The sequence below is a fragment of the Nilaparvata lugens genome, chromosome 3 (genome assembly GCF_014356525.2).
Source record: "Nilaparvata lugens isolate BPH chromosome 3, ASM1435652v1, whole genome shotgun sequence".
Lineage (NCBI taxonomy): Eukaryota > Metazoa > Arthropoda > Insecta > Hemiptera > Delphacidae > Nilaparvata > Nilaparvata lugens.
In genome coordinates, this window is record NC_052506.1 from 72,693,323 (window position 1) to 72,718,960 (window position 25,638).

The 25,638-nt window shown below is 35.1% G+C and overlaps 2 protein-coding genes across 25 annotated transcripts in view; one reads left to right on the top strand and one right to left on the bottom strand.

Moving 5' to 3' along the window:
• Positions 1–250: 250 nt before the first annotated feature.
• On the top strand, positions 251–19,966 carry LOC111050503 (chitin deacetylase 1). Of its 2 annotated transcripts, none has more exons than XM_022337185.2 (8): positions 251–485; positions 5,872–6,022; positions 7,937–8,067; positions 11,718–11,867; positions 12,360–12,475; positions 13,253–13,566; positions 14,219–14,711; positions 18,937–19,966. In XM_022337185.2, the coding sequence occupies exons 1-8, from the start codon at positions 428–430 to the stop codon at positions 19,165–19,167; spliced, it is 1,644 nt and encodes a 547-aa protein (XP_022192877.2). In that variant the 5' UTR covers positions 251–427; the 3' UTR covers positions 19,168–19,966. The 2 variants fall into 2 exon arrangements, with proteins under 2 accessions (XP_022192877.2, XP_022193586.2); XM_022337894.2 differs by lacking the exon at positions 7,937–8,067 and adding an exon at positions 8,328–8,440 and having other exon boundaries at positions 252–485.
• A 387-nt stretch (positions 19,967–20,353) lies between these two features.
• Positions 20,354–25,638, bottom strand: part of LOC111044353 (sodium bicarbonate cotransporter 3) — a 112,519-nt gene continuing 107,234 nt past the window's right edge. For 9 of the 23 annotated variants that reach the window (XM_039424480.1, XM_039424482.1, XM_039424483.1 and 6 more), the window contains 3 exons: positions 25,361–25,536; positions 22,469–22,580; positions 20,496–20,782 (listed from right to left, as the gene is read on the bottom strand). In XM_039424480.1, the coding sequence (XP_039280414.1) occupies positions 20,708–20,782; positions 22,469–22,580; positions 25,361–25,536 (363 nt within the window). In that variant the 3' untranslated portion in view covers positions 20,496–20,707. Of the gene's footprint in view, positions 20,783–22,427; positions 22,581–25,298; positions 25,537–25,638 lie in introns of those variants that run through there. The other 14 variants (XR_005570884.1, XR_005570891.1, XM_039424481.1 and 11 more) reach the window with 6 other exon arrangements.

The following is a 25,638-nucleotide window of genomic DNA, read 5'->3' on the forward strand; positions in this document are numbered from 1 at the left end:
TTCTGTTCGAAGACGAATGATGGATGTGTTTTATTCGATCTATAATTTCCAAAGCATGTCAAGGCTGAGCAGACGCTCGAAGGCTGGAGGAAAACTGCTGGGAGGCTTTCCACTGGGCTACAACGATGGTTTTCCGGCGGCGCGCGAGTGTGTGAGCAGTGAGCAGTGAGCACTGAACAGTGGTGAACTCTGTCGATCCCCTCCCAACTACAATGAACGTAGTATCTATCATTGATATAAGGCGAATGGAGTCGAGGCCCGCGCTTAGTTGGACTCCACCACAATACAGGACACCACGACTACGACAACAAGCCAGAATCAGTGAAAGTGCAACCGGTACCAACTGAACGCGCATGCGCCGAACGTCGGTGTATAAATAAAAAGGAAAGCTGCCGGCTACCTCCCCAGACCAGTGCGCCAGCTAAACATGGCCACGCACCGCAACTACTCCAAATGGCTGCTGCTCGTCCTCCTCCTCGGCCTCAGTAAGTCCCTCTATCATTTATTTCACACTTACCCAAAACAACCTGCACACACACCTCTCTATACATCTATCGCCATCCTGCTCCAAGATGGCTGCATTTTCATGAAAAAATGCGAGTGGGAGCACCTGTTCAAAATTTCCTATCGTAGGCTGTTGCACCGAGGTGTGTGTGTGTGATAACTCTGGAGACTTGTTCCTAAAACTAGATTTCCATCTTCCAATCTATCCTTGTGATAAACTTGGAATGCAGCGAAGAAATCCGTTCACTGCTTTATCAGATTTTCAATCCGAATTTTAAACTTCATGATCTCTGCTATCTATGCACTGCTTCGTACTTTATTCATAATGAATAAATCATGATTCATCAATTTGCTTTTGAATTCCATACTTTTCTGCGCATGTGCGAAAACAGTTCAGAATAGATACTATAGAAACTGAAAGGCCTACTCATATATGCATGACAGTAGCAGATACAGCATCTATGATAATCCACCATAATCTAGTTCGATGAATACTTGTATTCACAATATTGATAGTAGTTGAAACTCAATGTCAACCAGGATTTAACAATCTAATAAGCTGGAAAAGGGTTTTTTTGAATGTATCTTACCAGAAAAGCGGTTTCATGTTTATTATAGTGAAACATCTTCATTTTTCCATCATCCAGTATGAAAGTTGGGAATCATTTGAAATCAATCAGTGTTTGGTGTTATTGATTATACTGTGCTATTCATAAAATTATTTTCTAAGTATATTGAGTTTGATTGATGATGTGAGTGAATTTACCGAGTCAGTACAATTAGAACTTTGTTTGGATCAGATTCCCCTACTATTGAGTTAGGAAGAAGGACTTGAAAGCAAATATTATACTAAGGCTTCTTGAATATTTGTGAAGACTAGTGAACAAATTAGGCTGTTTTTCGTAGAGGTGTTGAATAGTTGGGCACATATTTGTTTTCTCTAATAGCTGTTTACACGTTTCACGTGTATAAACAAAATACATAAAAACTATTTGTTCACTCACTTTTCACTTTACCTAGATGTTTAGTCTCTCAAGTTTGAAAGCCATTACTATAGATATAATGTGATGGAATGAACAACTGATACATTTGTCCAATACAGCAATCTCAGTCATCAACCATGATTTTCATTCTAAAAGAGTTCATAACATGATATTCTATTGATATTTAACTGACATTCTCTTAAATAATAGGATGATGTTTCGAGGAAAATCTGAAAACGATATATTGCAAGGTTACTGGCTCAGGAAGAGGGTGTATAAGAGGTGAGAGAGGGGTGATAAGGGTGTGTGGTGGGGGAGAGTAGTAGTTGATCGATGGATAATTTCATGACGATGATCGATGAATGTTATTGAACTTGGATAAAAAATAAAACTCAGGTTCTTATTGAACTTAGGTGGGAAATAAAAAAAGTTGCACGGTGAACCATGATCATGATTGGTGACTATTATTCGAAATTTCAAATTGGAAGTCAATATTAGAATTCATTTGATTGATTCTAAATATTTAAAATACTCCTCGAGTTCAATTATTTATCATGAAGGTAATAGTTGGAAGGATGAAAAGGTACTTGAAAAATTGCACTCTTTTTTTATAAATATAATATAGCTGATTCAGTTTTAATTAGGTCTTGGAAAATGGAATAAATGCTTCTCACACTGAATGGGATGGGATTTCATCTGGAGTTTACTCCATCTTGAGACAGAGTGTGGGATTCAGATGGATATAAGGTCCTTTGTTGGCAAGAGTGTATTAAACATTATTGACCTTGACAAATCTTCATATTGTACAATACATCAACAGAATGCAATCTGAGGTGAGACTGCGCACTCTATAGTCAGAACTGAAAGCACTGGTTTACAAACATGGAGCTTAAATGCTACTTTCACTTTTCTCAGCAACAGAAATATTTCAAAATGATTCGTCACTTAAAAAATACATGTAACAAAACATGTATATCAAATGTTCACACTTCTTGAGAATAATAGCACTTGAATGAAGTCAATTATAAACTATATAGTGAAATCTCGACCAGCAGTCTACATTATTAGCTGATAATCTATTTCTAAAGTGAAAGTAAATGCTGTTAGTAAACTCAGCAATCATGGATTGAGAAACACAGGAGTTGTATAAATCTGCTATTGGATATTTATTTTAGGATAGTTAATTGTCTCAACTTGTTAACTTTTTAGCCGTCGTAATTGTTTTGAGATGGAGCGAGGACATTCAAGAGTGAGTTTCATATTCAACCTTCTCCATTATTATGAATTATTGAGCTAGGTGGTAGTTGGATTGAATTGGAAACTTTTCAAGTATATTATTTGAAAAATCCATCTCACTTTCTTTATCATAAATTGATTCATTTCCAATAATAACACCATTTTTTGAAACAGCGCTTGGTGTAGGTGATATTAATAATTACAAAATTCAAAAAATGACGTATAGTTCATATGAATAGTAGCATTGAATATAGTTCGAATTTTGAGTGAGGATAATTCAATCCATTTGGAATAAAAATCATACAGAATGAGGAGCATAATTTGAATTTAAATTTGAATTTTCTTGGAGAGTATCTTGAAGAAAAATTTATAGGACAGAGTATTTCTCCAGTATAAGTGTGAACAGACTCGTTGTTTTGTACATGCGATTTTCTATTGAGTTCACAATGGAGCTATTTCTCTCCTAATTCGACACTTTCATGCATTGCTATGCTCTAGTTGTGGAGAGACGTTGTACTCTCTTCTGCGTAGAATAGTGCTCAGCTCAATAGATTCCAAATACACCCAACTAGTTTACCTTGCAAGTATAGCGGCAACCAAGAGGGGTCCACCAACTCTGATGGAACATGGAAGTGGGGATGGCATGAGTGATCAGGAGAAGAGTATGGTGGTCCAGTGTGCAGGAGAGAGACAAAAAGAGAGACCAGTCCGCAAGAAGGAAGAGAAAGAGGTTTGTGATAATCGAGGTCAGAGAGACCCGCCCCCACCGACCCAGCCTATACCACAATGTATCATTTATGACGCAACCGCTCAACCGAACTGCATGTATTGCAATATTTATCACTCATAAACAACATAAAGCGTGCTATGTGTGGAGATTGCGAATAGAAATCTGTGTTCGATTATTGATTTTGTTATATAAATAAGATTATTATCCATTCGAGCAGTCTTTAGAACGGCCATGAAATATCCTGAGATGGTGGAGAGGCGCTATCCCCAACATTGAAAGTATTTTTTCCCAAAAATCACCTTCCAGTATCAAGAAGTGTTATAACAAAGTGCTTCCACTCTTTACCAAGTGAAAATGGAGTAAGAAGAAGTACTTGATGCTAGCGGTAAAGCTCATTGTCTATAGTCCTGGCCTGAAATAAACTATCAGCTCTAAGTAGAGTAGGCTATAGTTGAGGAAATTCATATTCTATTGGAGTAATAGGCATGCTAGATCTGCCTCGAATGAACTGGAAGGCTGACTGAGTGAAGCAATTGGGAAAAGAGTACTAGAAGAAATCAATTCATCATTACCACGTGATAAGATAAGGCATTCTCCTTTTCTCAGCATCTTTACGCTCCTTTTCACACAATTGTTCAAGCGTAAGTACCGTTTCTGAACAATTTCATTCGCCAGCGGAAACAAGCAAATGACTCCGAATCAATCTTCAGGAAATTCGAGCTATTGTGCTTCGAATTCAAGTCTAGAAGCTAGTAATTTACACAATAATAAGCCTCAATGGAACTTCTCTTGGATTTTCAATAGCTTCTAGGATTTTTTAAGTTTTACTGCTTCTTCGATTACGACTAGGCCAAAAAGTTATAATTTGTTTTCGTTCATCCTTAAGGTGCGTACAGATATACGCGCCGAGAACATGAGCAATTCACTTTTAATCAGCTGACTATATCTGTATTTTTACAGAAACGGTAAGATACAGATATAAAAAGCTTGGCATCAGCTGAATAAAAGTGAATTGCTCATGTTCGCGGCGCGTAAATCTGTACATACCTTTAGGCTTGTCGGAAATTGAGATGCGATTCGACACGTGACATGAGGTGACCCGAGTCTGCTGGATGAGTTAATATCATATTTAGGATCTTGTAATATTAGGATCGTTCACATGTGCTAGATTAGTCTCAATGTGAACATTACAATATGATCAAATGATATCAAATCATCTAGCAGACTCACGTCACGTCACGTCTCAATTTGCGACAAAACTTTGAGACTGGTGTAGAGCTTCTCTGTCAGGTTTCCTAATTCTCAATAGCAATGTAGCTCACTAACTCAAATAAAATAGACAGGTAAATGAAGCAAGTATTTCAGTCGCCATGGAATTTCAAGCTCCCAAAAGTTTAGGGGGTGGATCCTCTGCTATATGGTGAAAAAGCTATGGAATCATTTCAAAAATTATTCATCCATCAAGAGTTGAATAGGAAAGAGATGTTGTATTCCAAACATAATTTATCGAATCATTTGTTTTCCAAATTAAATTATTAAAACCATACAATTAATAAAGCTGGATCTATCACCTCCTAGCACTTTGAAATATAAGGGAAATGATTATCCCATTAGAGGGTGATGATATAATCTAACTAGTCTGTATTACATACAAACTATAAAATCAAAAAGTATCTTAACTTGGTCGATCTATTTTATTCAACAGGTATTAAGGAGTAGGGTGCTTATCATATTCGAAAGATAAGATTTTTCAATTGTGCACATGATTTGTGCCTTTCCTGCTGAAAGTAGAAAGTGGTTGTGGAACTGGCCGTGCCAGTTCAGTCTTCCGTTCTCCATCATTTGTTAACAGTTTGTGCATTTCCGACATCCACAAAACGTGAGTTCAGAGTCGCGAACTAGTTTCCGAATCAATTTTCTATAGGTACCGGTACAGCACTAATCTTTCCTTCCAGCTGTGTTCGAGTTATTTGCAGTTACGTAACGAGCCTTTTCGCGGTAGGTTTGGTGATCCTTGAAAGTAGCTCTACACGTCTACACACTCAATCCAAGTCATAAGGCGACCAGGAAAGCTAGAATTGCATATACTACCTATTTGCTTTCTATGTGGTTCGAGAATCAGTACATATTTGAAGAAACTTTATTAGATTTATGTTCGAATGTTCTCCTGAGGATGGGATACATTGTAGGGACTTGATAATGGTGATCAGTTTCCCTGGAATTCTTTCATTCATCAGCTTATCTAAAAACTCAATCCACATTACTATTGAATAGCATGCTATTCTGGCTTCTAGGGTAGTCTGCTTCCTTTAGAATTATTTCAATAGTTAGTACCGTAATCATAAATATAACATAGAAGTGAGAACATCAGCAACGTACGTAATTGGGAATAATCTAAATTGCTGATTTTGTTTTCAGGTGCCAGCAGTTTAGGTTTAAGACAAAAGAGACAAGACGATGAAGAAGGAGATGGAAATGAGGACCAATCGATAGACGAGCTCTGCAAGGACAGGCCGCCAGATGAGTATTTCCGTCTCACAACCAGTGGTGATTGCAGAGATGTTGTTAGGTAATGTTCAGACTAAGAAATACCTAGCATAATAAATAGTCGGAAAACTCTATAAACAATGAAATGGTAATCCAGTGCATAGTGGCAAATACCCTGATGACAGACTTAGACTCTTCATCCGATAGAAGTAGTCTTCTATCTCCATGACAAACCATGGTTTGTTCTAGATCATACAACCTAATTATATCATTCGACATCAATGTACTTTTCTTTCAATGTATAATCCAATTAATGCAATTTTAGTTTTCAAGAGAAGGAAGAATTTCAATGACGCAGCCTGCGTCGACCCCCTCCCCCCTTTCAGCTTTCCTGATATTACAGTAGGCCTATATCATTATAAGAATCAAGATGTCAAGAATTATCTTCTCTGTAGAGATCCTGATAAGATTGAAATACTGTAGATGAAACGAAAGCATCCTCTTTATCTTTTTATTTGTATGAAAGGTTGAATGATATTCTCTTTAGAAAAAAAGAGTACGGTAGCCAATTTAAAAAGAAATACAAATAGACTACAATTTGTTTTAATGAATAATTGGCTAAGGTATGATGTAACATTGCAAATTATACTACAAGAACAACTTTCCATAATTAATTCCAGTTGTTTAATTCATAAGGTGTGTAAGTAGCGAATGAAATAGCCAGGAAATGCTGATTTACGGTACTTCTAAGGTCACTCACTGTATGGAAGTGCATTGAAGACAAGCCCGCACCAACTGCATTTCCTTTATGGTGTATTGTATTATTACTCTGAAGAGAAAAGCATATATAATAGAATATAAACGTGTGTATAGGACGTTTTTTCTATATTTTTGAGTAAGTAGACGTTATATGCAAGATAGATTACAAAATAATCAAATTCAAATATCTACGATCCGGCATTCTATGTGAAAGGATGTTGACGAGATGAATCAATAACAAACAAGTGAAACATTTTACACCCAAGTAAAATCGTGTCCTTGAGGATAAATTTAGCATTTTCAAGTTAATTGACATTGAATTCATAATTTCAACAGATTTCATTCTCAGAAGCCTACCGTAAGACATTTATCCGGTTTGCTATTTATCAAGTTCCTTACTTTTGACAGGTCTTGACAGCAGGTGCGATATAATTGGTTTACTAACTACCTCAATAATAATCACTGATTTGATCTCAATAAACAGATTGCTGTAATTTAATCATTTTACAAAAAAATATTGAATTTATGGAATCAAGATGGACCTAGTCGAGCGGATGAGTGAATTACAAAAAAATAACTTGAAAAAAAACACTGGAGTACTTGTTTACAGCAGATATAACTTATTTACTCATTTCATGGGAACAATATAATCCGCCCTGCGATTGACAACGATTAACATGTGAAACTCGCGATTGACATATCAGAAGATCAAAATCTCATTGGAATTCTAGAGTGGAAATTTCCTTGTGACCAAAATTATGCCTATCTTTTTAGAATTAAAATTTGGTTGTAAAAAATGAAAAATTAATTTTGATTATTATTTTGTCATCATCATTATTTAAAATCAGGATCGACTAAGTTATAATTTCCAATTACAGTATGTAAAAACTCAACAAAGCTCTTGTCCAAGATCAATCAATTTATTAGACTTGACTTGGAATATTATATATTCTTATTGTATTGTATTTTCAGTAAATGAAATAAAGTTTATTCTATTCTATACTAGACTTCAAAACTCTGGTTACTCCCTACTACAAGCTCAGTCCTCATTTTGCCTAACAATAACGCTTTTCTGGTACAAGGTTTGATGCTTTATTCATTTCCAGGCAGTTTTTTGTGCAGATTTTGTCATTTTCCCAATGAAGCAGCCTCAGCCGCATTTGTCAGCAGCAGTGACTTCATTTTCAATTGCCGACAAATGACGTTAGCAAAATATTGAACAATTTATTGTCTACAGGTGTGACAAAGCCGGAGAAAATCTGAAGACACGATTGGCCGGAGTGCGCTGTCCGAACGGATTAGCGTTTGACATTGAACGACAGACTTGTGACTGGAAAACAAATGTTAAAAATTGTAACCAGCTTGAGAGTGAGTAATCTATGTGAACCTGGGAAAGAAAGCAGTGCATCAATAGGGTAACAATTGTTCAGCCGTGATATGGCTACTTATTTCTAGAGTAGACCTACCTACATTCTAAAACACTACTGAACTTGATTTGGAGATCCATGAAAGATTGTGAAACTAAATCGTAATTCTGATTCTTGTTTCCAATTGATGCTTCTGCTTATCTTTCCGACTACCATATTTTTAAAAATAGATATTAATTGTACAATACATCTGTTCCCCAGGTGCACAAGGTCCGGTATGAAACAAATCAGTTGTCCTTCAGGATTGGCTTTCGACATAGATAAGCAAACTTGTGATTGGAAGGGTAAAGTGACCAACTGTGACCGCCTCGACAGTAAGTGCCGACGGAATAGAGATCAGTAGTAGGCTAGTCAGCCTTTCCGTAGTATTGGTCCAAAGTGGGAGCTTCGTCGATACAACATTGCTTCCAACACAACAAATCCTATCCTTCATCCTAACCATTTTTTCAAACTTTTTTAATATTAAACTATAAAACACAAATGATTCATAATCATAAAAATGTTGTTGAAAATGTCAATAAAAATCAAGTATTCACAAAATAAAGAAACAATTGAAACTAATTAATAAAATATAATAATAATAATAATAGAAATTATGATTTTATGTGCATAAAATATACACATGATTTTCATTACATGCATCTTACCCTATGTAGAAACTACAATCGTTTTTAAAATATCAGCAATGTCATGAATGGAAATATAAAAATTGATGCTTTGATAAGGGACCAAAGTAAGCTTGATGACTTCATTAAGTAGCCTATTGTAATTGGAGGACAATCAATTTAAATATAAACTTTCGTTGTATCTGAGAAATTAATAATATTGAATTAAAAAAAGAGTTTTATTCAGCAAGGATAAAAATCACAATACTACATTCACAACTACTCAAAAGATAATATTTTGTTAATAAAAAATAAAAGTGGAGGAAAATAGTCATTTGTTACTCTCTTTTGACCTTTGTTGTACAAAATAAAAATTTTACCATTTTGAAAAGAATTCAACATTTTAAAGTAAAATATGGAGCAATAAAATTACCTCCTTAATATTGGAAACATTCCAAAACAAGTTGAATGATGGTATTGAAAAACTAGTTGTATTCCACAAATTAAATTGGGAGGTTCTACAGAGGATTGAGAAATTTTAACTCTTGTCTTGGATTTTCTCAAAACTCAGAATTCAATCCTAAAATCAGAATATCAAAACCTACTCTAGAACATGGTACGCCATAGTGGAGTAGGTAACTTTCCACACAGAAAACACTAAACATGTAAAAGACACATTATACGAAATTTCTGAAACTAACTATTGTATGTAATTGTAAACTAAATATTTTTCTGAAATTGATGTAGTAGGTAGTTTTACTTTTTGGGAAATGAACATTTATTTATTTAATGAGAAAGTTGAGATTTAAAACCTATCAGTTCAAACTATAGGTCAATTATTTATAAAGAAAACTAATCAGAAATCTTCAATTCGTTCCTTATCAATTGATCCCAATCATTGTTGTTTTGGAAGCAGCACAGCATGAACGTAGAGCAATCATCCATCGTAGAGTGCAACTGACGATGCAACTACCCCTACTTCAACGTGAACAAAGTGGTGGGCCACCCCATTCCTCATCCCAATCCTCGCTTCTTTTGATCACTTCTGAATGTGTAGCAGCAGTTTTGTTGGTGCAATTTCTTCCAACTAACAATGCATGACAATCTGTATTCTTCACTTAACAGTTTGCGCATGATAACACCATAAATAATATGCATGATGCTTTGGAGAATGTTAGTCTAAGAACAAAATCAATAAAAAGAAAAACACGATATTGATATTGATTGTAATACAGCAAGAATTAATGAAATACCAAAATTCTGAAATCTTTGCATGAGTAGGTAGATAACAAATTTAATCTTCCAACGATATTATTCATACTTTCCCTATGGGACACGATTATTATTTTTAGAATACGCTATAATATTAAAAGATTGTTCCTATTGAAGAAAAAAAATGTAATGATCAGAGCAATATATCAAAAGTTCCTCAAGTTTTTTTAGACCTGGCTGAATTTTGGTTAAAAGAGAATGAATAATGCTTATTTCTGTTATAACAAATTTTCAAACATCATCATCAAGCAACCATGATAATGGCAAAGATGCCATAGTTGAAAATAAATTGGGAAAATAAAAATTTTATTGTGTTATAATTGAGAGTACAGTATTTTAATACTATTACTTATACCATTTATATTCGAATTGGAAAAATTATCCAAAAAAAGATAATACAGAACGACGGTTGAACGTGAAATTACTTTCAAGCAAATAGTAACAATTACAATTAATCAAACCAATGTATTAGCCTAATTTAAATTATTCTATCATAATTATAATTGGTTCCATTTGAATTGTGAATGTGATGTGATGCATGCAGATTGAATAGCCTAATAATACGGCTCTGTTGTAGGTACTATAATAGTCAGGGTCAAATTTGAGTCTTGGCTAATGCATGGGAAATATAGCAAGATGGAAGATGTGTTAAACCCGTCTATAAATATTACATCTATTTCAAATGCTTTTTTAATGCTATGGTATGGCATGCAAGGAATGATTTTTCCTGTGGTTGACATTCAGATTATTAAGTGAAATTTATTATCACTTCCTTTTTATTGAATATTGAATCTCAATATGGCTATGAACTTTGCAGCAAACTTTGGGCATTCATCATTATTTTTAATAATTCAAAACTCTGCTTTAAATGTCAACAATTTTTCATCGCAGCTGACGATTTATGAAAGGGATGGAGGGGTTATTGAAAGATTAATAATAATTCTCATTTCCAATTCAGTATCAAAGCACCGTTTGATATTTTGATGGATCAGCCTATTAACAAACTGCACAAGATTTGGCTATACAACATATCTGGCATGTTTGCTGTGAAGCATGTGAAAAGAGGAATCTCATATTGATTACCTTAATTACTCAATAATATTTTTTCAAATTATGTCTTCCTTTTTCTATTTTAACTACAGCATGTTGTGTGTTTTCTTACTAGACAACATCTTGAGTTTTATGAGTGTGCCCATCTTTTAACAACAATAACAAGAAACGTTTCTGAGCTATGCGCAAGTGTGTGAAACTCTTTGCCGTGTGTGAAACTCTTTTGGGCTCTTTATTAAATTCTTTAACCTGCTGTGAACTATCCACCAAACCTCAACCATCACGAATAGCCACCACTTGAGCGACAAACCGAGTTGGTCACACTGGTTCAGAAAAGTACCCTTTATACGTTTTGACAATATTAGTGATTCTAATTATTCATGATTCTGTCGTACATGATTTATTCATTTTGTGTGCATTGCATCGATATCCACTCCATATCTTGGAGAATATCGATGAACGTTGATATCTTTAATGTTGATGATGTTCACTTCATTCAATGTGATATTATTAGTGAGATGGAGTAGCCTACTATGACCTGCTGACAACACAAATGAAGTGAACCAAGCGATCGAATACTTATTACCTTTAAGGTAGCCCTACGGTACAGGAATTTCAAGCATCAAGATTATTCAACTAATTGTTTGGAAATTCTTATTTGCAGAACCAAGGAAAGTGCTGCCTATTCTAAAGACAGACGAGCCAGTTTGTGCTGAGGGTAAATTATCCTGCGGAAATGGTGAATGTATAGAGAAGGAACTTTTCTGTAACGACAAACCCGACTGCAAAGATGAATCCGACGAAAACGCTTGTAGTAAGTGAACAGAATTCAATTCATTGGTTTAATAAATAACAATTTTATTGACAAACCATCATTTTCAAGTCGTTCACTTCGCCTACAGCCTACAAAAATACTATAGGCCTATTTGCCTATTTAGGATTATTAATTCCATTTGCTGGAGTTTTATATGGGTAATTACTCTCATGTGATAAGTAAATTTACTCATATTATATTGTATTGTCTGACGACAATTTGAAGGAAAAATACAAAAATACTTCATGGAGTTTCTTATTTAATAAATAGAAACTCTAAGACCCGGTTGCACAAAAGCCGATTAAATTTTAACAGTGATTATTTTCACCAGAACCAGATTAATTTCATGGCTTTTGTGCAACCAGCACCGTAAGATAAAGGTAAATATGGAATCAACTCTTCAGGTTATTTTTCTTTTCTTCAATAATCTCACTTCACACTTCGATTTGATTGCATCCAACTTGACCTAATGTGTTTTTGTTTTGTTTATAGCTGTGGAAACGGATCCCAACAGAGCTCCAGACTGTGATCCCACTCAGTGTGTACTTCCCGATTGCTTCTGCTCTGCTGATGGTACAAGAATTCCAGGAAACATTGAACCCAATCAGGTTAGTTGTAGTTAATTTATAAAGTCCAGTTAATTAGTTCATTTAGTCAGTAGATAGAACTCCAATTGAACATTTCCGATAGATATTCTCAAAGTAAGAGAACATTCACATTGATAATTACTTTGAGTTTATTAGATCTCACTTATATCAATCATACGGTATTATTTATTTAAATTTATTATCTATTGGTATTTTATTGGATTTTTTTCTGGTATTATTGCGCTGACTTAATAGACTGCATGTCGGGTTACTGCCAGTTTCAGCCAGAATTGTAAACTGTTATTCTTTATTCATTAATAAATATTTTTATACTCACAGTCACTTAATTATGTGACTGAATATATTATGAAGAATTTCAAGATTCTACCATAGCCACATTACTTGAATTTTTAATACTCATAGTCACTTAAGTATGTGACTGAAGATATTAAAAAGGATTTCAAGACCCTGCCACAGCCATATTACTTGAATTTTGTGGATCAAAAACATTATCAGAATAGGCCTAGTTGAGGAGTAAGACAAACTCTGCACAAAACTGCCTCTCACGTGAATTCCACTGAATTAAAACTGAACAATTGAACAACTCTGGCCTCTATTGAGGTAACAAAACTTCAACTCTGGCATCAACACTACCCAGCCTATTTGATTAGTAGCCTAATCATAATTTCGTATCTGCATCACAGCAGAATTTCTTGTGTAAATTTCTTTAAATGTGTGCCACAAAAATTTCTGGATTCGCATATTCCCAAATTCACTGTACGGTAACTAATTCTGCAGGTACCACAAATGATCACAATCACGTTCAACGGCGCCATCAACGTCGACAACATCGACCTCTACGACGAGATCTTCAACGGGCAGCGCCAGAACCCGAACGGCTGCCAGATCCGCGGCTCCTTCTTCATGTCACACAAGTACAGCAACTATGCGGCAGTGCAGGACCTGCACCGGCGAGGCCACGAGATCGCCATGTTCTCGCTCACGCACAAGGACGACCCCAAGTACTGGACCGGAGGCTCCTATGACGACTGGCTCGCCGAGATGGCCGGAGGCCGTCTCATTGTCGAGCGATTCGCCAACATCACCGATGGGTCAGTCACATTCGTTGATAGAAATAAGACATGATTCCATTCTAATGCTGTACTTCAATGTCACTTTACTGCAGTTTGATGAAATCATATCCGAAATAATTCAAAAATGATCGCACCTCTTGGTCATATTTTTCATTGTGAAATCAAATAATCTGTTACCAGGTGATAGAAAGAACTCAGTTATTGATATTTCTCAGCTACTGATGTGATTTTACTCAAATGCTACTGAGTAGTCTAAACTACAGTTCTTATATTATAAATATCTATACAGTAACTGTAGTATAAGCGATCTATTTTTTCAAGATTCATTAATTTCGTAACTACTAGAATATCGTAATGTATCTCGAATACCGGTGCTGACAGAGTCATCCATTTTGGTCAATTGATGCGTTTCTATAGTTTTCTTCCAATTAATAGGTACGTCCCAGGTTTTTCCTTGAGGAATAGGATTATATTTAATGGAATTTGTTGAATGCAATGTTGTGACATCTCTCAATAGTTAGATTTGCCTATGCCGTCGGCGGGATTCGAACCCACTAACTAGGTGGTGCTAGCAGACCGAAGCTTGGAACTTCGGCCAGCTCCATAAATTTCATTAATATTTTGATAGTTGAAGCATTCTCTATTTCACATTCGAAATTCTATTGTGCAGATCGATAATCGGAGTGCGAGCACCGTACCTGCGAGTGGGAGGCAACAAGCAGTTCGAGATGATGGCCGACCAGTACTTTGTGTACGACGCGTCGATCACCGCGCCACTGGGCCGAGTGCCCATCTGGCCGTACACACTCTACTTCCGGATGCCACACAAGTGCAACGGAAACGCGCAGAACTGCCCGAGCCGAAGCCACCCGATCTGGGAGATGGTGATGAACGAGCTCGACCGTCGTGACGACCCCACCTTCGACGAGAGCCTGCCCGGTTGCCACATGGTCGACTCCTGCTCCAACATCCAGACCGGCGACCAGTTCGCCCGCCTCCTGCGTCACAACTTCAACCGCCACTTCAGCACAAACCGCGCGCCCCTCGGTCTCCACTTCCACGCCTCCTGGCTCAAGAGCAAGAAGGAATTCAAGGAGGAGCTCATCAAGTTTATCGAGGAGATGCTCGACAGGAACGATGTCTACTTTGTCACCATGCTACAGGTACCTATGTTACACAAACTCAACTCATTCGCATTACTGCAAGTATAGTTAAACATTCATTTTATTGCAGGAATTGGATTTGACAGGGGTTCCTACAGGGGAGAGTTGATTTTTTTGGGGAGAAGGGGTAGGATTGGTTCTCAAAAACAATTCTTGGGGGGGTCCCAAAAAAGCACTGTTTAAAATAGCGACTTACGACCTATTTTTTGTTTGGGTACTTATTTTTTGTGGAGTGGGGCTGGCACTAAATATTTAGAAGTGATGCGTAACTAGACTTTGTGGGAGGGGTCACCTCTGGTTTCAAATCCATTTAATTTACTCTTCTCCTGAACTCTTCAAAAACCCTGCTAAAATATGTCAATCATCTATTGAATAATCTACTATAGAATAGCCCATGAGTAGTCTATGAGTAGCCCATGAGTATGATCTAATAGATTTCAATTTTCAAACTGTGGAGTTTTCCTTCAAATAAATGTTTCAGTTTGCTATCGAACAACCAAAACAATGTATGATACTCATTATGATTATTATTATGAGGCCAAAAATGTGAAGTGCTAAAATGTGACAAAGCTGGCAAGTTCCTCATTAAAAAAATGTTTTAACTCTTGATCTATATGAAGGAGTGAAATGTGACAAAGCTGTGAAGTTTCAAAAATGTTTTAATAATCTATACAGAATATGAAAATGAGAATATCCAGTTTAGAGAATAGAATAGAGAATAGAATAGTTTATTCTCTGCATTTACATATTGTATCAAATATGTTTCACAGTCGTCATACATAATAGACTATATAAAATTTCAATTTCATGAGAATTTACAAATTTAAATGTAAGATAACGTAATAAATACATTTATACATATGTGATGTGAATACCATCGTAAATAATCGCAAATAACATTTTAAGCACCTCTCTGATCAAAAAGTTCCACCACACTGTAAAAACACATTTCTATTAGCCAGTTCTTCAATTTATTCTTAAACAAAACTTTGGATTCAATTGTAGATAATATAGGTGGAAGAGAGTTCAATATTTTTCTGCTCATGTGATCAGGACTACTTTGGAAAAACGAAGTTCTATGTACATCCAGTCTTAGAGCATTCCTAGACCTCGTGTTGTAGCTATGAATGTCCGATCCTCTAGCCCAGGAAGCTCTATGTTTAAATCCATGTAGTGCAGCCTCGAGTATGTATAGACAGGGAAGAGTGAGAATTCTGGCGCTTTGGAACAGGGGCCTACAAGGGGTTCTGGGAGGTTTCCCAAGCATCATCCTGACTACTCGCTTTTGTGATCTGAATACTCTGCCGAATCCAGTTGAAGAGCCCCAGAATATCAAGCCGTATGTTAGTAGAGGTTGGAAGTATCCATAATAAGCCGCGAACACTACGCTCTTGTTCATATTCAACGTTAATCTTGAGATAGCAAATGTCGCTCTGCTCAGTCGTTTCACAACTTCGTCAACATGATTGTTCCACCTCAAACAAGCATCAACCTCAATTCCTAGAAAGCCACAAGCACCTTTGTGTTTGATTTCTTTCGAATCCATCTTGAAATCCAGTAAATTAGGGAATGCAGGGCGGTTGGAATCATTAATTATTGAAAAATTGACAAAACAGGTCTTCTCCACGTTGACTTTGAGTCTGTTTGCCCTGCACCAATTCTGGATGCTTTCTATGACGAGCTCTCCCTGCCTTAGAAGTTGCTGCAGATTATTTCCGACAACAAGAAAGTTCGCATCATCTGCAAATAGAACACTACTGGCAACAGGTACATTACTGGGTAAATCATTTATAAACAATGAAAATAATACAGGGGTGCTCTGCACTGCAACGGTTGTTATAGCCAATTTCTCATACAACTTAGCAAATGAGCTCGTGACTGATATTGGTCGAAAGTTGCTTACTTCTGAAGTGGATCCTTTTTTATGAACTGGAATAACTTTCCCCACCTTCAATTGACAAGGAAACGTTCCTGAGCTGAATGATAATTGATAAGCTTTGTTGTTATACTTCTTATTGGCTCGAAACACTCCTTCAATATACTGCTTGGAATATCATCCACTCCACTCGACATTTTGCTCTTGACATTTTTCAAGGCTGAAGAAACCTCCTCCTCTGAAAATTTAGGAAATCTATCAAGGTGGCGCCTACGTACATACGATTTGATAGCAAAGGCTTGAACGATAAGTTTGAGTGCGTAGTTTGATCGGCAACATTTATGAAATACTCATTTATCCTATCTGGTATGAGATCAATCGAGCAGACTTCGACACCATTAATAGTTTTAGGATAATTCTTTTTCACGGTGTTTGCGACCGTCTCCATTTTATTAACTTCCAAATTAGTTTCGATTTATTTTCTGACGACGCAAACACTCTTTCTGCATACGCTTGCCTTGATGAAACAATTAAATGTCTTATAAGCTGCGACATGTCCTTCAGCCTATCCTTGTATGTTATTTCGGTTGGAAATTTTCTCGCAAGAAGTATAAGATCTCTTTTAGCTTCACAAATGAACTCTAATAGCGGTGAAGTCCACTTTATTTTCTTATTGTCATTTTTCTTCTTCCGATAAACAATTGGGAACGATTCACTAAATGCTCGACAATATACGCTCAAGAAATTATTGAATTTTTCATCAACCGAATTTCCACTATTAAACACCATTGACCAGTCTACTTCAGCAAGTCGTCTTAGAAATTTTAGTTTCGCATTTCCTGAATAAAATCGTGATGAGAAAAGGTGTCCATCATTACCATCCGTGTTTGCCAATTTATAGTTTACAACTTGAGCACAATGGTCGGAAAGTCCTAATTCTATTACATCTACATATTTAGTCTCAATCATTGGCGTCACGAAACAATTATCAATCAACGTTGAGGATGTCTCTGTTATTATTGTGCAACTCTTAACCAATCCTCTTAGACCGTATGCCTCAAATAAAGATTCCAGTGTCTTTCTTCTATTTGAATCCACCATGAAGTCTACGTTGAAATCACCGAGCACTATACAGCTCTCAAATCTATTTGTAATTTTTGAGAGAATTTCCTCCAGTTTGTCAGTAAAATTTTTGTAATCATTATTGGGCGGTCTATATATACATACAATCGCACATTTTGTGTGCACTGCCACTGCCACTTCAAAATCATTGCCCTCTGCCTGTTTAATATCTAGTTTATTAGCCAGTATGCCGTCTCTTGCATAAATTGCCACTCCGCCCCCTTGTCTATCGGTCCTATTTTTTGATGAAATGAGGTTAAAATTATTAATGTTCACTGAGTTATCATTCTGAAGCCAGGTTTCTGATAGGCACAAAAAGTCAATTCGGGTTTTTTTATCATTTTTCTTTATATTTTCAAGTTGAATTGCTAGTTCGTCTGTCTTGTTTTTTACACTTCTAATATTATAATGGACTAAATTGAAGAGATTATCTTTTTTATCTTGTTTTAGTTTTTCTGAAGTTTTTACGTAAATCAAATTGCTATTGATGCTACCGGTCCTTTCTCTAAAAAACTTTTAATGTTTCTTGTGCCTCTATTTTCCACAACTGGAATCTCCATTTCCCCACTCTGGTTAGTTTCCGTCACTTTCATACTCTGTGACACACTCATCCGCTCGTAAATAATGTCTGGAGTATCTACTGTTACTTGTCTCGGTTTCATTATTATATCTTTTAGTCTTCTAGCGATTACTGATTTACCCCTCCTGTTCAAGTGTAGTCCGTGACGTGTATGTTCACAAGCTTTCAGATTCCACATATCTAGTACTGTCGCTTTATTACGTGCGATATTCTTTAATCCTGCATTGATATTTTTAATTGTAGAATTAATGGTCGATGAATTGGGCAAATCATATCGATATGGAATTGTTCCGATGACGATATTTGTTTTTACTGACAGAGCAAGAAGTCTACATATTTGCTGTCGAAATGCTCTATTATAATTTTCATCCCAATTTATTGTGACCCAGAAGATTCAAAATTTTAACCAGAGTAGTGTTAGTAGTAGAATGACTCATCATTGTCAAATTATTTTGATTTTACATACATTTTCTATAAATTTATAGTTTCTCATAGTGTGAGATTCATGGTGAAACGAAAATTAATTATTGGTCTCTGGGACTAGTTTCAATGACAATGATTACTATCATTGACGAAACTATTAGCTCATCTTACCTTTTTATACATTACACAAGAATTTTCTAATATTTGAAATTTGTTCCATCCAGGTTATCCAATGGATGCAGAACCCGACTGAGCTGACCTCACTGAGGGACTTCCAGGAATGGAAGGAGAAGTGCGACGTGAAAGGACAGCCCTACTGCTCTCTGCCCAACCCTTGCCCACTCACCACCCGAGAGCTGCCCGGACAGACCATCCGCCTGTTCACGTGCATGGAGTGCCCCAACAACTACCCCTGGATCCTCGATCCTACAGGCGACGGCTTCTCCGCCAAATAATTCCACCGTGCTTTCCAGTTGGAAATTAAGAGACTGTAATATTGTTCTAGTAGTGTGAAAAGCGGTAGACATTCTACGAGCAGAGCACTTGAATGACCGATCGAAATGTGGTAGGAGTGAATGAATAGAAAGAACGAGTGGCCTGCAGCTGTGGTCACAAATAGCGGAGTCACTTTGAAATTCTAAGAATACACAAAATGATTCAAGACTAGCCTTTCGGTTGATAAACCGTACTTCCATCACAGATTTGGATAATAATCTACAATCTGACATTGTTGTAACCCAATTGTTCGTAAATAAGATCAAACAACGATATTCAAATGCTTTTAAAATTATACTGGATTAAAAATTCAAATTTTAAAACTTAAAAAGATCCTTAAATAGAGAGGATCATTCAAATGGTTCAGTTAGAATAAAACTAGTTTACTACACAAAAAAAATGAAAGCTACCATTTAATCAACATTATAATCCAGTCTCGTTTCTAGTCCAGGTATTACATTCTAAACCTGTAAATGGAGTGGGGAGAGTAGCCTACATAATATCGCTGTGAACTAACCTCTCCTCTACTTCTGACAATATGAATAGAAAACATTACATTGAAAACTTACATTTTTGCGTAAAAACTGTTTTTGATTGTAGAAATACAATTCAAATAACCTCTTATCGTCTCGAATAAGTTGACTTTGTACAAATGTATTACTATTTAATAATCGAATATTTGTATTTAAAATTTTATTCTTTGTTCGAGAGAAATCCTGAAGTGATATTTTGTTAATAAAAATTTAGTGGTAAATGAGATGTGTGTGAGTTCTTCTTTCTCCTACTCTCCACTCTAACCCCAATCATAATTTAAGTAGTGGACTTGGATAAGTGTCCTCTTTTCACTTGATCAATATTAAACTTTGTAATGAACCAAAAACACTGATATTAAACATTCTAATGGAACAAAAAGCTAATATGAAGATCATAAAGAGAAGAGGCTCTGATAATTGAAGTTTCCAATAAGAAATGAGATTTCCTGCAAAATGTCCAAGGGTATTAAAAAAATATTTTTATGCTAGCTTCCATCACCAATCATCTATTATTTTAACAAGTGTAATATGAAGGGTTGAAGTTATTGGAATGAATGATCTTGAGTAGAACATTAGTATTTGTGATTTGAGGAATTCAGTAAAATCATTCAAAGACATTTGTACAAAAAAGCATCTAATTACAATAATAATTCGAATACAAATTTTACATTTCTACAACGCTGTCTTTACAAATAAAATTTCCTATAAATAATGTCTTATAAGCATACTGAATGTTCACTACATTAAAAATGAGAAATGTGTAACATTCATCATAAAATTGAGTTTCTAAATTTGAAAAGTTCTAATGGAACACAGAAACTTCAGAGGAATATTTGAAGGTTAGTGCTGGTGATGGTGGCTGATGATGGCCACGGAACGGTATCAATAACTCAGTCCTCTTCAAGATATGTTTTGTCTATTGGAGTGTCGGGTTCAAATGGAAGGCAGCTAATGAATTTATTTACTCTCATACTGGTGTTTCTTCACCGTCACTCTTCTTTTTGACAATGATGTAATCTTTCAGTAGGCGTTTCTGAGTTTTCTGTGGAAAATCAAACAAAATATTTCATGAATTGCTAGCATTCATTGATATTTTGACGTGACAACGTCTTATAAATTGGTTTGCCGGGTGACACTTCAAGAAACTGCGTTACGTTCCCACGTTATGCGCTCACAATGAGAGCGAGTGAGAGCGTTCGTTTCGGTTCACGGTCGTCTGGAAAGAGCACGAATAGGAGCAGTGGCGAGCAACCCGAAGGCATTCACCTGGAGAGAGAGTGAAACGGAGCAATCTCCTGCGACTGCGCCACTACTTAGTGAATAGGTTATGTGAATAAGTATAAGTGAATAGGTATAAGTGTAAGTTAGTATAATAGGTATAAGTGAATAGGTTATGTTGTAGTAATCACAATGTTGTGGTAGTTTTCAATCACAAAAGTAGTATAAATCGTTTCTCAGCCAATAATAATTTGTTTAACTTGAAAAAATGAGCGCGACTTGCTATGTAAAAAATTGAATCGAGCACAGTTAGCCCACCTAAGAGCGAGAGAGACAGTGATTTTGTTGAGGATGTGTGAAGGTAAAAATAAAATTTTGTTAATATGAAATTCAGTGCGAGATTCTTTGTATAAATTAATGTTTTAAATATAATTCTTTGTATAAATAAATGTTTTAAATTGTTACTATTATTTCATCCTTCTTCCTACTATAGGAATGAATATTCACATTAAAATTATTTTACCACTCAAAGTCGTTGTCACGTAAAACTTTCGCCCGTAGCCTATACCAACTTTACAGGCAACTATGCAATTTTTTTTTGTAATAATTCTTCTTAGGGTCGCTCTCTCCAAAGTCGGTTTGACTATTGTACCCGTTTATCAATGAAAATGTAAGGTTGAATTTATTATAATGTGTTTCAATTGAGTCAGCTGATGGTTTAAACTGGTATAAGTACAACTTTTCAGAGAAAGCGACCCTTAATAGCTTAAGAGTAGAGGTAGAATAATATTCCTCTGATCACTGTATTATTTTTAATATATTTCAAAGTTTAAGCAGGATATTAAGAGATAGGTTTTGTTATCTACTTATTTCACAATAGGTTGTCATAAAACACGTTGTTCTTCATTGCTGTTTACTCAAGAAATTACGAATATACAATCTCTACTAGTTTTTATACAGACGTAACACGTATTTAATCTCATAATAAAGGATGAAATATATAAGAAAAGGGAAGATACTTTATCAAATACAGAATAAACAGTACTTGAAACGAATGCAGCAAAAGCCCTACAAAACGAGTCCCTTGAAACTACATTACATTACATAGGTATACATTTTGAAAGTATACTCATCGAAATTACTCAATGTAAGAGTAACCCTATAATCCAGAATACCTTGAAACAATTCTCTTTCCTTTGTACGGAGTGATAGAATAAAAATTTATTGTGATTCCACTGTATTTTAATATTTTTTTCAACTCCTAAATCACTCCATGAATTAATCATGAGAATATTCATAAATTCAAAGAAACTTAGCCTACATACTGTACGGTAAGTTTGATATGCTAAAATTCTATAAATATTTTTTACTGTCGAGGAATTGTGCTTTTCATGAATGAGATGAAATGAAGATGAAAATGGCATTGGTTGATAATAATGAATGAGAATGAGTTAGCGAGGTGCACTTACAACAAATGTGAGGTGAATTAATGCGAGTTCTGGTCTATCACCTTTATATTGAGACTTTCTTCTTCATCCTCTTCAGCCATAGTTGACAGTCTCGTTTTTTCGTCGTCAGTTAGGGCATCTTTCTTATTTCCTCTCTTTTTTAATTTCACCGATCTGAAATTGAAATATTCCATATAGCAATGGTTAATGTCGGAGTATTTGTTTAACGAGGTAAAGGTTGATGGAAATAGGTTGGACCAACATAATCAAATATAGTGGTTCAGAAAGACCTACTGATGCTATAATTTGTTGCATCAAGAGTCAACTAAAAGGATGGTAGATCAATATTATTCATCATGGGATACCCACGAGCCTATACATGTTTTGAGAAACCTCGCGCTACTGGAGGATTAATTGGAGGATATTCTCCAGAATGAGATACAGTTAAATTTTTCTGATTAATTCCTATAAATAAGGTTACAATCATTCAGCATTATATATTTTGGTTTTTGTGTTCCACTGGTTGAAGATAACGAAAGCCTATTACCATAGAAAAATAAAAACTACAAATATATTCACTAATCTGATAATACTATAGATCTTACTACTAATAATCTGATGCTCAACAAATCTAATACTATGGAGTATTTATCCTTACTGCTATTACCACAGAGATACATTATTCTGTTCTTACCATGTAGAAACCAAACATTCTGATCCTCGTTTATTTACTTTTCACTAATGCCTTTTCTACCTTTTTTGGAAGATCATAATTGGTAAATAAATATCCATAACAAATAATCTGGTCTACCCGTGGCCAAGCACACATGACTTGCTACAAATATGATTCACTCGGTTTTTGCTATTCTGTGTCTCAGTGGTCGTTTGACGATGATAAATATGTGAAAATTTTCAAAAATTACATCTAATGATAATTATCTTACTATTTCACGTGTCTGTCTAAATTAGTCTATAAGAAACAGACTTGTGAGATGCTATTTTTGCTGCAGATAATTAGTTATTATTGTTTTCTTACTAAATAAATAAAAATTAGTCCATACAATAAATTATTAAGCTACCATTGTGAAAATTTGCTGCAAATAATTAATGATTATTGCTCTATTAACAAATAAATTGAAATTAGTCCACATAATCGATTATTATGCTACTGATGTACGACTTAGTCTCATTTTTATTGAGTTTTGTTCAAGGTTATTAATTTATTGATGCCTCGAAAAATAGAAATGAGGTAACATAAATTTTGTTTTCAATAAGAGAGGGATCAAAAATGTGAATTGAATGAGACGTTTTCGAAGGAATATGTTTCCAGGACATAACACAATTGAGAATTTTTATCGAATATCCAACCAAACTCCATAATGATAATTATAGTATTATAATATGTTGACTTGTTGACGATATACGAGTACTAAGCTCATGAATTAGAATATCAAAAGTATTTATTATCAGTTTCTGATGCAATGTGAGTTCTCATACAACAATAAAAATCAAGCAAATGAGTGCAAGTGCAAACACATATGTGATGGTTATAGCTACTACACCGTGAATTGCTACAAGTGAAAAGCGTGATTATTGGCGATAATAGCTGGGAGCCCATTCAAAGGTGGTAATAATAGTATCTATCAATATAGTACTTCCAGTTTTGATATTTTCAAAGTTTTCTTGTTATAAGATGTTTCTTATAAGAAAAGAAAGAGTGCAGATAAATGAGGAGGAAGTAATACAGGGATTATGATTAAAAAAATTAAATCTACCACGGTATGTTCGATTCAAGAGCTAAAAATCTTCAAAACAAATTTTATCGTGTATTTAATTAGATTTTATAGCTTTTGGTACAGGTTTTGGAAGCTAATTTAGGATGATCATTGAGAAGATAGAAGATAGGAATAGTAGAAGAAATTCAGAGAATCTATTGGAGAATGAATACTAATTCAAGACTCTGATTCATGATCATTTCTACAGAATCATTTGTAGATCTGATTCACTTCTTTTTTGAAATTCACAGTATACTTTCATTGTATTAGCGTATTTGTAATGAAGTAACAAATTATATATATATATATGTCCGTGAACATAGAAATGTAGTCTACGTACATTCCTATAATAGTTTCAACAGCTCAGCATGGAGAAAGCTATAAATAACCCTCAGTTTTAGAACTAAACTATCTCATGATAGAAAGAAAAAATATCTATCTGAACTCAGTTTGTTTGGAATGATAAAACCTATCCATCAACACATTCTTTGTTACATTTACTGATTCAAAACTGCCAACAGCTAGCCCATTCTAAATTAAAGAAGTTTCAAATGATTGAACTAATCTGAGATGAAGATGGAGAATACAATATTATACTAAACAATTCAGTGTAGTATGAATAATCGATTCGTTTGGGAATATGTCTACTATAAAAATAATAATTAACTAGTCGATTCTACTGTTAGCGCCATATATTGAAAAATCGATGAACAAAAATCTATAACATCAAGCAATGGTAGATGATAAACTACAAACTATATTATTTGATCCCTCATAAGGAGTTTCACTTTTCAATGCAATACAATGAAAACAAATTCTATGAGAAATCAAAATGTTCAAAACCTTAAAAATATCATATAATTATCTCATCCATACGTAATCAGCTCTTGATTAATTACGTTTTTACAAGATCATCTATCAATTATTATCACGGTATAAAATATCAAGCGTTGAGTGTTAGTTCAAACCCAATGATCAAAATTAAGCTTCTTATATAATGTTAGTCGCCGATAGCGTACAAAATTCAAAAGCAAAACATTCTGGTTAATCTCATACAATAACTCTATTGATGTGATGTTTGTATGATATTCCATGCCACGCCCAAATGTGCCCACACCTGATTATTCTCTGTTGAATGAATTAGATGCGATTATTGAATGATTTTTTTCAAAAGCTTACACATTTTTCCCGGGACTTTTCTTCTTATCAGCCTTGTTGTTAACCTGCTTCCATATTCCTGTCTTATTAACCTCCTCTGTTATATTGATGGACGTCAGAGGTATCTTCATAATGTTGCCGTTTGCCAGAGGAATTTGCAGGTTCTCATTAGCCTCTAAGTCCATCTGCTTCTCTTCCTAATTATAAAAGCTTAATATTATCCTCAGCCCAAAAATCTATCCTAATCCACTCAGGCAACTAAAAAACCATTCTCTATTAATAATTATTATCAAACGAAA

Coding starts and splice junctions, on each gene's coding strand:
- LOC111050503 (XM_022337185.2), top strand. CDS start 428: ATGGCCACGCACCGCAACTACTCCAAATGGCTGCTGCTCGTCCTCCTC. Junction 6,023..7,936: donor GATTGCAGAGATGTTGTTAG/GTAATGTTCAGA, acceptor TATTGTCTACAG/GTGTGACAAAGCCGGAGAAA. Junction 8,068..11,717: donor AAATTGTAACCAGCTTGAGA/GTGAGTAATCTA, acceptor TCTTATTTGCAG/AACCAAGGAAAGTGCTGCCT.